Source organism: Aythya marila, assembly GCF_965140915.1.
Source record: "Aythya marila genome assembly, contig: HAP1_HAP1_SCAFFOLD_118, whole genome shotgun sequence".
NCBI classification, from domain to species: domain Eukaryota; kingdom Metazoa; phylum Chordata; class Aves; order Anseriformes; family Anatidae; genus Aythya; species Aythya marila.
The window spans coordinates 1-12,764 of NW_028136921.1; the positions used below are offsets into that span (position 1 = coordinate 1).

Consider the following 12,764-nt stretch of genomic DNA (forward strand, 5'->3'; position numbering starts at 1 on the left):
GGTGGAGGGGGTGAGTGGGACGGGGGGGTCCCTAAAAGGTGGTGGACCTAAAGGGTCCTCATCCCACCCCATCCCCACCCCATCCCCATCCCATCCCCATCCCCATCCCATCCCCATCCCATCCCCATCCCCATCCCAATCCCAATCCCATCCCCATCCCATCCCCATTCTATCCTAATCCCAATCCCAATCCCAATCCCATCCCCATCCCATCCCCACCCCATCCCCATCCCATCCCCATCCCATCCCCATTCTATCCCAATCCCAATCCCAATCCCAATCCCAATCCCATCCCAATCCCATCCCCATCCCATCCCCATTCTATCCCAATCCCAATCCAATCCCAATCCAATCCCATCCCCATCCCATCCCCACCCCATCCCCATCCCAATCCCAATCCAATCCCAATCCCCACCCCATCCCAATCCCATCCCAATCCCATCCCCATCCCACCCCATCCCCATCCCATCCCCCATCCCCATCCCATCCCCATTTTATCCCATTCCTAACCCTATTCTATCCCCATCCCATTCCCATTCTATCCCAATCCCAATCCCAATCCCAATCCCAACCCAATCCATCCCCACCCCATCCCCACCCCATCCCCACCCCATCCCCATCCCCATCCCATCCCCACCCCATCCCCACCCCATCCCCACCCCATCCCCATCCCATCCCCATCCCATCCCCATCCCCAATCCCAATCCCAATCCCATCCCCATCCCATCCCATCCCATCCCATCCCATCCCATCCCATCCCATCCCATCCCATCCCATCCCATCCCATCCCATCCCCATCCCCACCCCATCCCCACCCCATCCCCATCCCATCCCCATCCCCATCCATCCCCATTCTATCCCAATCCCAATCCCAATCCCAACCCAATCCCCACCCCACCCCATCCCCACCCCATCCCCATCCCATCCCCATTTTATCCCATTCTTAACCCTATTCTATCCCCATCCCATCCCCATTCTATCCCAATCCCAATCCCAATCCCAATCCCAATCCCAATCCCAATTCCAATCCCAATCCCAACCCAATCCCATCCCCATCCCACCCCCTTCCCAACCCTATTCTACCCCCCCCCGGCCCCATTCCCCCCCCCAGCTGTCGGCGGCGCTGCTGTTCGACGCGGTGCACGTGGTGGTGGGCGCCGTGCGGGAGCTGAACCGCAGCCAGGAGATCGGCGTGCGGCCCCTGGCCTGCAGCTCGCCCAGCATCTGGCAGCACGGGACCAGCCTCATGAACTACCTGCGCATGGTGGGCGCCCCAAAACCCCGCGGGGAGACCCCGAAACCCCATGGGAAGACCCTAAAACCCAACCGGGGGGCCCAAAACCCAACTGGAGGGGACCAAAACCCAACTGGAGGGGACCAAACCCAACTGGAGGGGACCAAAACCCAACTGGAGGGGACCAAAACCCAAGTAGATGGGAGCAAAACCCAAATGGAGGGGACCAAAACTCAACAAGAAGGGACCAAAACCCAACGGGATGGGACCAAAACCCAACCAAGGGGACTAATACCCCATGGGGAGACCCTAAAACCCAACCTGGGGACCCTAAAACCCAACTGGGGGGACCAAAACCCAACCAGATGGGAGCAAAACCCAACTGGAGGGGACCAAAACCCAACCAGGGGGACTAATACCCCATGGGGAGACCCCAAAACCCCTCAGGGAGAACCCAAAACCCAACCTAGGGACCCTAAAGGCCAACTGGGGGGGCCAAAACTCAACCCAATGGGACCAAAACCCAACCAGGGAGCACAAAACCCAACCAGATGGGACCAAAACCCAACCGGATGGGACTAAAACCAAACCAGGGGGACTAAAACCCCATGGGGAGACCCTAAAACCCAACCTGGGGATCTTAAAACCCAACCTGGGGACCCTAAAACCCAACTGGGGGGCCCAAAACCCAACCAGATGGGACCAAAACCCAACTGGAGGGGACCAAAACCCAATCAGGGGGACTAAAACCCCATGGGGAAACCCCAAAACCCCACGAGGAGACCCTAAAACCCAACCGGGGGACCCTATAACCCAACCGGGAGAGGGAACCCAACCGGGGAACCCTAAAACCCCAAGGGAAGACCCTGAAACCCAACTGGGAGACCCCAAAACCCAACTGGGAGACCCCCAAACCCATTTCAGAGACCCCAAAACCCCTTGGGAAGACCCGAAAACCCAATTGGGGGACCCTATAACCCAACCGGGAGAGGGAACCCAACCGGGGGACCCTAAAACCCCATGGGAAGACCCTAAAACCCAATTGGGAGACCCTAAAACCCAACTGGGGGACCCCAAAACCCAACTGGGAGACCCCAAAACCCAACTGGGAGACCCCTAAACCCATTTCGGATAACCCCAAAACCCCTTGGGAAGACCCGAAAACCCAACCGGGGGACCCTATAACCCAACCGGGAGAGGGAACCCAACCGGGGGACCCTAAAACCCCATGGGAAGACCCTAAAACCCAACTGGGAGACCCCCAAACCCATTTCGGATAACCCCAAACCCCCTTGGGAAGACCCGAAAACCCAACCGGGGGACCCTATAACCCAACCGGGAGAGGGAACCCAACCGGGGAACCCTAAAACCCCATGGGAAGACCCTAAAACCCAACTGGGGGACCCCAAAACCCAACTGGGAGACCCCTAAACCCATTTCGGATAACCCCAAAACCCCTTGGGAAGACCCTAAAACCCAACCGGGGGACCCTATAACCCAACCGGGAGAGGGAACCCAACCGGGGGACCCCAAGACCCCACGAGGGGACCCCAAAAATCGCCCCCCACGCCCCCCCCCCCAGGTGGAGTACGACGGGCTGACGGGGCGCGTGGAGTTCAACAGCAAGGGGCAGCGCACCAACTACACCCTACACGTGCTGGAGAAGGGGCGCCACGGGCACCGCGAGGTGAGACCCCCCCCCGAGACCCCCCGTGACCCCCCCAACATTGCACACCCCCCACCGAGCCCCCCCATCGCGCCCCCAACCTTGTGCCCCCGTCGCGCCCCCGTTGCACCCCAAAAACGTCGCCCCAAAAATGTCACCCCAAAAATTGCACCCTATAAATGTCACCCCATAAATTGAACCCCCCCGTTTCACCCCAATCCGTGCTGCCCCCCCCCCCCATTTCACCCCCCCATTAACCTCCCACCCCATTTTCCCATTCCCCCTCCACCTCACCCCCAACCACCCCCCACCCCCACCCCCTTTCCCACCCCGGGTTGCCCCCCCCACCTTGGGGTGACCTCCCCCCACACTGGGGTGACCCCCACCCTTTGGGGGTGCCCCCCCCTTGCCCCCCACCCCCCCCCAAGGTGGGCGTCTGGCACTCGAACCGCACCCTGGCCATGAACGGCACCGGGCTGGCGCTCAACGCCTCCGACAGCTTGGCCAACAAGACCCTCATCATCACCACCATCTTGGTGAGGGGGGGTCCTGGGGGGTCCTGGGGGGTCCTGGGGGGGTCCTGAGGGGATTTGGGGGGTCCTAAGTGGGTTTTGGGGGTGTTTTGGGGGTTTTGGGGGAGCTGGGTGCGCTCAACGGCGCCGATGTCTTGGCCAACAAGACCTTCATCATCAACACAATTTTGGTGAGGGGGGGTCCTGGGGGGTCCTGGGGGGGTCCTGGGGGGGTCCTGGGGGGGTTCTGAAGAGATTTGGGGGGTCCTGAGGGGGTTTTGGGGGTGTTTTGGGGGTCCTGGTGGAGCTGGGTGTGCTCAACGGCGCCGATGTCTTGGCCAACAAGACCTTCATCATCAACACAATTTTGGTGAGGGGGGGTCCTGGGGGGTCCTGGGGGGGTCTTGGGGGGTCCTGGGGGGGTCCTGAGGGGATTTGGGGGGGTCCTGAGGGGGTTTTGGGGGTGTTTTGGGGGTCCTGGTGGAGCTGGGTGTGCTCAACGGCGCCGATGTCTTGGCCAACAAGACCTTCATCATCACCACCGTCTTGGTGAGGGGGGGTCCTGGGGGGTCCTGGGGGGTCTTGGGGGGGTTCTGAAGAGGTTTGGGGGGTCCTGAGGGGGTTTTGGGGGCGTTTTGGGGGTCCTGGGGGCCTGGTGGGGTCCCCATCGAGGTCCCCTTGGGTTGTCCTATTGAGGTCCTCTTGGGGTCAACTTGTGATGTCTCCATCGTGGTCCCATTGGGATCTTCTTGGGGTTTCTCTTTGGGGTTTCTCTTTAGGGTTTCCCTTTGGGGTTTCACTTGGGGTCCCCTTGGGTTGTCCACTTGGGGTCTTCTTGGGGTCAACTTGTGGTGTCCCCATTGGGGTCTCCTTGGGGCTTCCTTTTGGGGTTTCTCTTTAGGGTTTCCCTTTGGGGTTTTTCTTTAGGGTTTCCCTTTGGGGTTTCCCTTTGGGCTCTCCTTTTAGGGTTTCTCTTTGGGGTTTCCCTTTGGGGTCTCCTTTTGGGGTTTCCTTTTGGGGTTTCCTTTTGGGATTTCCCTTGGGGTCTTCTTGTTTCTCCCCCTTGTGTCCCATGGGTCTCCCCATCATTCTGTCCCCCCCCCAGGAGAACCCCTACGTGATGCGGGTGGGGGGCGCGGGCGGCGCGGAGCGCTACGAGGGTTTCTGCGTGGACATCAGCGAGGTCCCCTTGGGGTCTCCTTGGGGTCCCCTTGGGGTCAACTTGTGATGTCTCCATCGTGGTCCCATTGGGATCTTCTTGGGGTTTCTCTTTGGGGTTTTTCTTTGGGGTTTCCCTTTGGGGTTTCCTTCTGGGGTTTCTCTTTGGGGTTTCTCTTTAGGGTTTCTCTTTGGGGTTTCACTTGGGGTCTCCTTGGGGTCCATTTGGGATTTTTTTGGGGGATTTTCTTTTGGGGTCTCCTTGGGGTTTCCTTTTGGGGTTTCTCTTTGGGGTTTCCCTTTGGGGTTTCTCTTTAGGGTTTCCCTTTGGGGTTTTTCTTTAGGGTTTCCCTTTGGGTTTTCTCCTTGGGATTTCTCTTTGGGGTTTCACTTGGGGTCTCCTTGGGGTCCATTTGGGATTTTCTTTTGGGGTTTCCTTTTGGGGTTTCCTTTTGGGGTCTCCTTTTGGGGTCTCCTTTTGGGGTTTCCTTTTGGGATTTCCCTTGGGGTCCCTCCCCCTTGCGTCCCATGTTTTTTCCCATCACACTGACCCCATAACCCCCCCCAGGAGAACCCCTACGTGATGCGGGTGGGGGGCGCGGGCGGCGCGGAGCGCTACGAGGGTTTCTGCGTGGACATGCTGCAGGAGCTGGCGGCGCTGCTCAAGTTCCGCTTCCACCTCAAGCTGGTGGAGGACGGGCTCTACGGCGCGCCCGAGCCCAACGGCTCCTGGACCGGCATGGTGGGCGAGCTCATCAATAGGGTGCGTGGGGCCGGGGGGGCGGGCATCCCGGGGGGAGGATGGGGAGGGGCTTGGGGTGGTTTGGGGTGAGGGTTGGGGGGTCTTGGGGTGGTTTGGAATGGGTCTTGGGGTGGATTGGGGGAGGGTTGGGGGGTCTTGGGGTGGTTTGGAATGGGTTTTGGGGTATCTTGTGATGGGTTTTGGGAGTCTGAGGGTAATTTGGGGGGTTCTTGGGGGTCTTGGGGTGGTTTGGAATGGGTCTTGGGGTGGTTTGGGGTGGGTTTTGGGGTCTTGGGGTGGTTTGGGGGAGGGTTGGGGGGTCTTGGGGTGGTTTGGGCGAGGGTTGGGGGGTCTTGGGGTGGTTTGGAATGGGTCTTGGGGTAGTTTGGGGTGGGTTTTGAGGTCTTGGGGTGGTTTGGGGGAGGGTTGGGGGGTCTTGGGGTGGTTTGGAATGGGTCTTGGGGTAGGTTGGGGTGGGTTTTGGGGTCTTGGGGGTAATCTAGGGGGTCTTGGAGTGGTCTGGGGGGTTCTTGGGTGTCTTGGGGTGGTTTGGGGGAGTGTTGGGGGGTCTTGGGGTGGGTTTTGGGGTCTTGGGGTAGTTTGGGGTGGGTTTTGGGGTAGTTTGGGGTGGGTTTGGGGGAGGGTTGGGGGGTCTTGGGGTGGTTTGGGGGAGCGTTGGAGGGTCTTGGGGTGGTTTGGAATGGGTCTTGGGGTAGGTTGGGGTGGGTTTTGGGGTCTTGGGGTGGTTTGGGGAGAGGGTTTTGGGGTCTTGGGGTGGGTTTTGGGGTCTTGGGGGTAATCTAGGGGGTCTTGGGGTGGTTTGGGGAGTTCTTGGGGGTCTTGGGGTGGTTTGGGGGAGCGTTGGGGGGTCTTGGGATGGTTTGGAATGGGTTTTGGGGTAATTTGGCGTTGGTTTTGAGGGTCTGGGGGTGGCCTGGGACACCTTCGGATGGGTTTTGGGGTGTCCTGGGATACCTTGAGATGAATTTTGGGGTGTCCTGGGGTATCTTGGGATGAATTTTGGGGTTTTGGGGTGTCCTGGGCCACCTCGGGGTGCCTTTTGGGATACCCCACCACACCCTCCACGACCCCAAACCCCCCCGACCTTTACCACCAACCCCTACCCACCCACCTCCGCACCCCCTACCACAATTCTTGATTTTTTTGGGGGGCGTCCCCACCCCAAAAATCCCTCTCCGCCCCCCTCCCCAGAAGGCCGACCTGGCGGTGGCCGCCTTCACCATCACGGCGGAGCGGGAGAAAGTCATCGACTTCTCCAAACCCTTCATGACCTTGGGCATCAGCATCCTCTACCGGGTCCACATGGTACGAAAACGGGGCTGGGGGGGGTCCCTAAAAGTTATATATTTTTTTTGGGGGGGTGGGGACACCCCGTGTCTCACGCCGTGTCCCCGCAGGGCCGCAAGCCGGGGTATTTCTCCTTCCTAGACCCCTTCTCGCCGGCCGTCTGGCTCTTCATGCTCCTCGCCTACCTGGCCGTCAGCTGCGTCCTCTTCCTCGCCGCCCGGTGAGATTTGGGGTTTTTGGGGGGGGTCCCCAAAATTTTTCCACCCCATACGCAGCATAAAATGAGAGAGATGAGGTTGATCCGGCACGGGATGCGTGAAAAAGCCGCCTTCTGGTTCTTTTTGGGGAGCTCAAAATGTGACCCCCAAAAAGGTGGAAGACCCAAAATGGGACCCAAAAATGGAGGACCCAAAATGGGACCCCAAAAGGTGGAAGATCCAAAATGTGACCCCAAAAATTGGAAGACCCAAAATGGGACCCAAAAGGTGGAAGACCCAAAATGTGACCCAAAACGTTGAGGGGACCCAAAATGTGACCCCAAAAATTGGAAGACCCAAAATGGGACCCAAAAATGGAGGACCCAAAAGATGGAAGACCCAAAATGGGACCCAAAAATGGAGGACCCAAAATGGGACCCCAAAAGGTGGAAGAGCCAAAATGGGACCCAAAAATGGGGGACCCAAAAGATGGAAGAGCCAAAATGGGACCTCAAAAATGGAGGACCCAAAATGGGACCCCAAAAATTGGAAGACCCAAAATGTGACCCCAAAAGATGGAAGACCCAAAATGGGACCCCAAAAATTGGAGGACCCAAAATGGGACCCAAAAATGGAGGACCCAAAATGTGACCCCAAAAGTTGGAAGACCCAAAATGTGACCTCAAACATGGAGGACCCAAAATGTGACCTCAAACATGGAGGACCCAAAATGGGACCCCAAAAATGGAGGACCTAAATTGTGACCCCCAAAAACTGGGGACACCATAGGGTTTTGGGGGCACACCAGAAGGTTTTGGGGTTCAACAAGGTCCTGGGTCACCCTATAGGGACATCATGGGGTTTTGGGGGCACACCAGAGGGTTTTGGGGTTCCATGAGGTCCTGAGTCACCCTGTGGGGACACCACAAGGTTTTGGGGTCAACAAGGACCTGGGTCACCCTACGGGGACACCACAGGTTTTTGGGGTTCCATGAGGTCCTGGGTCACCCTATGGGGACACCACAAGGTTTTGGGGTCAACAAGGTCCTGGGTCACCCTATAGGGACATCATGGGGTTTTTGGGGTCAACAAGGACCTGGGTCACCCTATGGGGACACCACAAAGTTTTGGGGTCAACAAGGACCTGGGTCACCCTATAGGGACATCATGGGGTTTTTGGGGTCAACGAGGTCCTGGGTCACCCTACGGGGACACCACAAGGTTTTTGGGGTTCCACGAGCTCCTGGCGCACCCCACGCGGACCCCACCTGTCGGAGCCCGTAGGGGGGGTCCCTGACCGTGTCCCCCCCCCTAGGCTGAGCCCCTACGAGTGGTACAACCCCCACCCCTGCCTACGGGAGCGCCACAACCTCCTGGAGAACCAGTACACGCTGGGCAACAGCCTCTGGTTCCCCGTCGGCGGCTTCATGCAGCAGGGCTCCGAAATCATGCCCCGCGCCCTCTCCACCCGCTGCGTCAGCGGGGTCTGGTGAGCCCTTTGGGGGGGGGGGAGGTTTTGGGGGGGTTGACATCACGGCTATCCCATCCTGACCCCCCCCCGGGGGTGTTTTTGCAGGTGGGCCTTCACCCTCATCATCATCTCGTCCTACACGGCCAACCTGGCGGCCTTCCTGACGGTGCAGCGCATGGAGGTGCCCATCGAGTCGGCCGATGACTTGGCCGACCAGACCAACATCGAGTACGGCACCATCCACGCCGGCTCCACCATGACCTTCTTCCAGGTTGGGGGGGCGCGGGGGGACCGGGGAGGGACCATCCGGGGTGTGGGGGGAGGGTGGTGGAGGAACGGTAGGGTTGGGGTTCAACCTAACCCAACGCAACCCAACCATGGGTCAACTCAACTCAACTCAACTCAACTCAACTCAACTCAACTCAACTCATCCCAACCCAACCCAACCCAACCCAACCCAACAGGAGTCAACTCAACTCAATGTGGTCAAGATTCACAAATCTAACCCAACCCAACCCAACATGGGTCAACTCAACTCATCCCAACCCAACCCAACCCAACCCAACCCAACCTAACCCAACCCAACTAACATGGGTCAACTCAACCAATCCCAACTTGGGTCAGTCCGACCCAACCCAACAGGAGTCAACTCAACTCAATGTGGTCAAGATTCACAAATTTAACCCAACCCAACATGGGTCAACTCAACTCATCCCAACCCAACCCAACCCAACCCAACCTAACACGAGTCAACCCAACCCAACATGAGTCAACTCAACTCAGTGTGGTCAAGATTCACAAATCTAACCCAACCCAACCCCACCCAACCCAACCCTGTTCAACTCAACTCATCCCAACTTGGGTCAGTCCAACCCAACCCCACCCAACCCAACCCAACCTGGTCAAATTTGACTCAACGTGGTCCATCTCCACAAACCCAACCCAACCCAAATTGGGCCAACTCAACCCAAAATGGCCCAGCTCCACACACCCAACCCAACCCAAATTGGGTCAGCCCAACCCAAAGAAGCTCCCCTTCCCAACCCAACCCAACCCAACCCAACCCAACCCAACCCAACCCAATCCAACGCAACCCAACCCAACCTAACTCAACCCAACCCAACCTAACTCAACCCAACTCAACCCAACTCAACCCAACCCAATCCAACACAACCCTTCCCAACCCAACCCAACCCAACCCAACCCAACCCAATCCAACGCAACCCAACCCAACCCAACTCAACCCAACCCAACCCAACCCAACCCAACCCAACTCAACCCAACTCAACCCAAACCAATCCAACTCAACCCAGCCCAACCCAATCCAACGCAACCCAACTCAACCCAACCCAACCCAACGGAGACCAACAGCGCCCCCCTCTGCCGTGTCCCTCTCCCCCCGCCCAGAACTCGCGGTACCAGACCTACCAGCGGATGTGGAACTACATGCAGTCGAAGCAGCCCAGCGTCTTCGTGAAGAGCACGGAGGAGGGCATCGCGCGCGTGCTCAACTCCAAGTACGCCTTCCTGCTGGAGTCCACCATGAACGAGTACCACCGGCGGCACAACTGCAACCTCACCCAGATCGGCGGGCTGCTGGACACCAAGGGCTACGGCATCGGGATGCCGCTGGGTACGGGGTGGGGGGTCAGAGGGGGTGGGAGGGGGTGGGAGGGGGTGGGACCCCCCCCTCTGCAGCGCGGTTGAACCCCGTTGCGCCTCCAGGCTCGCCGTTTCGGGACGAGATCACCTTGGCCATCCTGCAGCTGCAGGAGAACAACCGGCTGGAGATCCTCAAGCGCAAGTGGTGGGAAGGGGGGCACTGCCCCAAGGAGGAAGACCACCGCGCCAAAGGTACGGGGGGTGGGGGGGGGGAGAGATTGGGAGGGGGTGACCCAACCCAACTGGACCCAACCCAACTGGACCCAACCCGACTCATCGCAAGTCACCCAATGCAACTCAACTCAATCCAAGCCAACACAACTCAACCCAACCCAACGCAACCAAACTCAACCCAACTCAACTCAACACAACCCAGCTCAACCCAACCAAACTCAACCCGACTCAACTCAACCCAACCCAACTCATCCAACTCAACCCAACTCAACCCAAACCAACTCAACTCAACCCAACTCAACCCAACTCAACCCAACCAAACTCAACCCAAATAACCTCACCCAATCCAACTTAACCCAACCCAACTCAACCCAACCCAACCCAACTCAACCCAACCCAACCCAATCCAATTCAACCCAACTCAAACCAACCCGACCAAACTCACCCAACTCAACTCAACCCAACTCAACCCAACTCAACCCAACTCAACCCAGCTCAGCTCAGCTCAGCTCAACGCTAACCAACCCAACTCACTTCAACCCAGCCTAACTAACTTAACCCAACCCAACCCAACCCAACCCAACTCAACTCAACCCAACCCAACTCAACCAACCCAACTCAACCCAACTCAACCAACCCAACCAATCCAACCCAACTCAACTCAACCCAACCCAACCCAACCCAACTCAACCAACCCAACCCAACTCAACCCAGCCCAACTCAACCAATCCAACCCAACTCAACTCAACCCAACCCAATCCAACTCAAACCAACCCAACCCAATCCAACCCAACCCAACTCAACTCAACCCAACCCAACCCAATCCAACTCAAACCAACCCAACCCAATCCAACCCAACCCAACTCAACTCAACCCAACCCAACCAATCCAACCCAACTCAACTCAACCCAACCCAACTCAACCAATCCAACCCAACCCAACTCAACCAACCCAACCCCCCGGCAGGGCTGGGCATGGAGAACATTGGCGGCATCTTCGTGGTGCTGGTCTGCGGCCTCATCGTCGCCATCTTCGTGGCCGTCATGGAGTTCGTCTGGTCCACGCGCCGCTCCGCCGAGAGCGAGGAGGTGAGGGGGGGGGGGCACATGGGGGGGGGACACATGGGGGGGGGTCATTGGGGGGGGGACATAAAGAGGGGGCGCCATGGGGGGGGGCACGGGACGCGATGGGACATAGGGAAGGGGACACGGGATGAGGACATTGCGTATATATAAAGGGGGGGGGGGGGCGAGCCTAATTAATCTAATTAGGCTTAATTAACCCCCCCCCCACACTAATTAACCCCCCCCCCAGATCTCCCTGTGCGCCGAGATGCTGCGGGAGCTGCGCCACGCCGTCTCCTGCCGCAAGCCCGCCCGCGCCCGCCGCCGCCGCCGACCCCCCCACCGCACCACCACCACCCCCACCGGGGCTGGGGGGGGGTCGTCCACCACGGGGGGGGTCGCCCCCCACCCCCCCCCACCCCAACACCTGCGGGAGATGCGCTTCAGCAACGGCAAACTCTACTCGGGGACCCCCGAGGGGGCGCCCCCCCCTTGCACCCACGTCCGCGTCTGCCCCGAGTGCCGGCGAATCCAAGCCCTCCGGGCGGCCCCCCCCCCACCCCGGGGACCCCCCCAGCCCCCCGAGGGGGGGTCGCGAGAACAGGAGTGATGCCTCAACCCCCCCCCCCAAAAAAAAAAATGATTTTTAAGCCCTTTTTTCCCACCCCCCCCCGTACGCCGTGCGTATGCCAGGACTCGGGAAAGAGGAAAAAAAAAAAGGGGGGGGCACAAAAAAATAAAAAAAGGGGGGAAGAAAAAAATTTGGGGGGGAAAAAAAAAAAGGGGGGGGGAAGAAAAAAATTTGGGGGGCGGAAAAAATTTGGGGGGCGGAAAAAATATTGGGGGGGCCCCCCAAAAAAAAAATGGGGGAAGAAAAAAAATGGGGGGGGCAGGAAAAAAAAGGGGGGGGTAAAAAAAAAGGGGGGGACCCCAAAAATTTGGGGGGGCAAAAAAAATGGGGGGGGCAGGAAAAATGGGGGGGGCAGCCCCTTATCAGCCCCCCCCCCCCCCCCCACGGACTCAGTGCCCCCCCCCCAAAGGACTCAGCCCCCCCCCCACCGGACTCGGCCCCCCCCCCAAGGACTCAGCCCCCCCCCCCCCCCCCAAAAATACACACTTGGAGCCCCCCCCCCCGAAAAAAAAACTGCGCTGTGCCTTCCCGGGGGGGGGGGGGGAGGGGAGGATGCTGCCCCCCCCCCCTCCCAAAATTCACCCCCCCCCACTGCCCATCCCCCCTCAGCCCCGTGCCGTGCCTGGAAGGATTTTGGGGACCCCCCCCCCAAAAAAAAATAATAAAGGGGGGGGGGCGCAGAGGAGGTCGGACCCCCCCCCCTCCCCCCCCCCCCAAAAAAAAGCACGGAGCAGCCCCGGGGGGGGGCGCACGGACTCGCAGCCCCCCCCCCCCCGATGGACACGGAGGAGGAGGGGGGGGGGGTTTAATTGGGGGGGGGTCGCGGGGGGGGCGGTTGTTATAATAATTATTATTATTATCGGGTTTGGTTCCTTTTTTTTTCCCTTTTTTTGGCTTTTTTTGGCTTTTTTTGCCCCCCCCCCCCGCCCCTCCCCTCCCCCTTTA

The 12,764-nt window shown here is 59.0% G+C and overlaps 1 protein-coding gene across 1 annotated transcript; it reads left to right on the forward strand.

The window, feature by feature from the left end:
• Positions 1–1,111: 1,111 nt before the first annotated feature.
• Positions 1,112–11,798, forward strand: LOC309891314 (glutamate receptor ionotropic, kainate 5-like; the record flags this gene model as incomplete). Its single annotated transcript, XM_082785673.1, has 12 exons — positions 1,112–1,264; positions 2,817–2,921; positions 3,329–3,436; positions 5,139–5,333; positions 6,525–6,638; positions 6,731–6,840; positions 8,133–8,306; positions 8,394–8,559; positions 9,696–9,921; positions 10,014–10,142; positions 11,091–11,212; positions 11,439–11,798. Coding segments are annotated over 12 exons (1,962 nt in total), but the record flags the coding sequence as incomplete, so codon positions are not given.
• Positions 11,799–12,764: the final 966 nt, after the last annotated feature.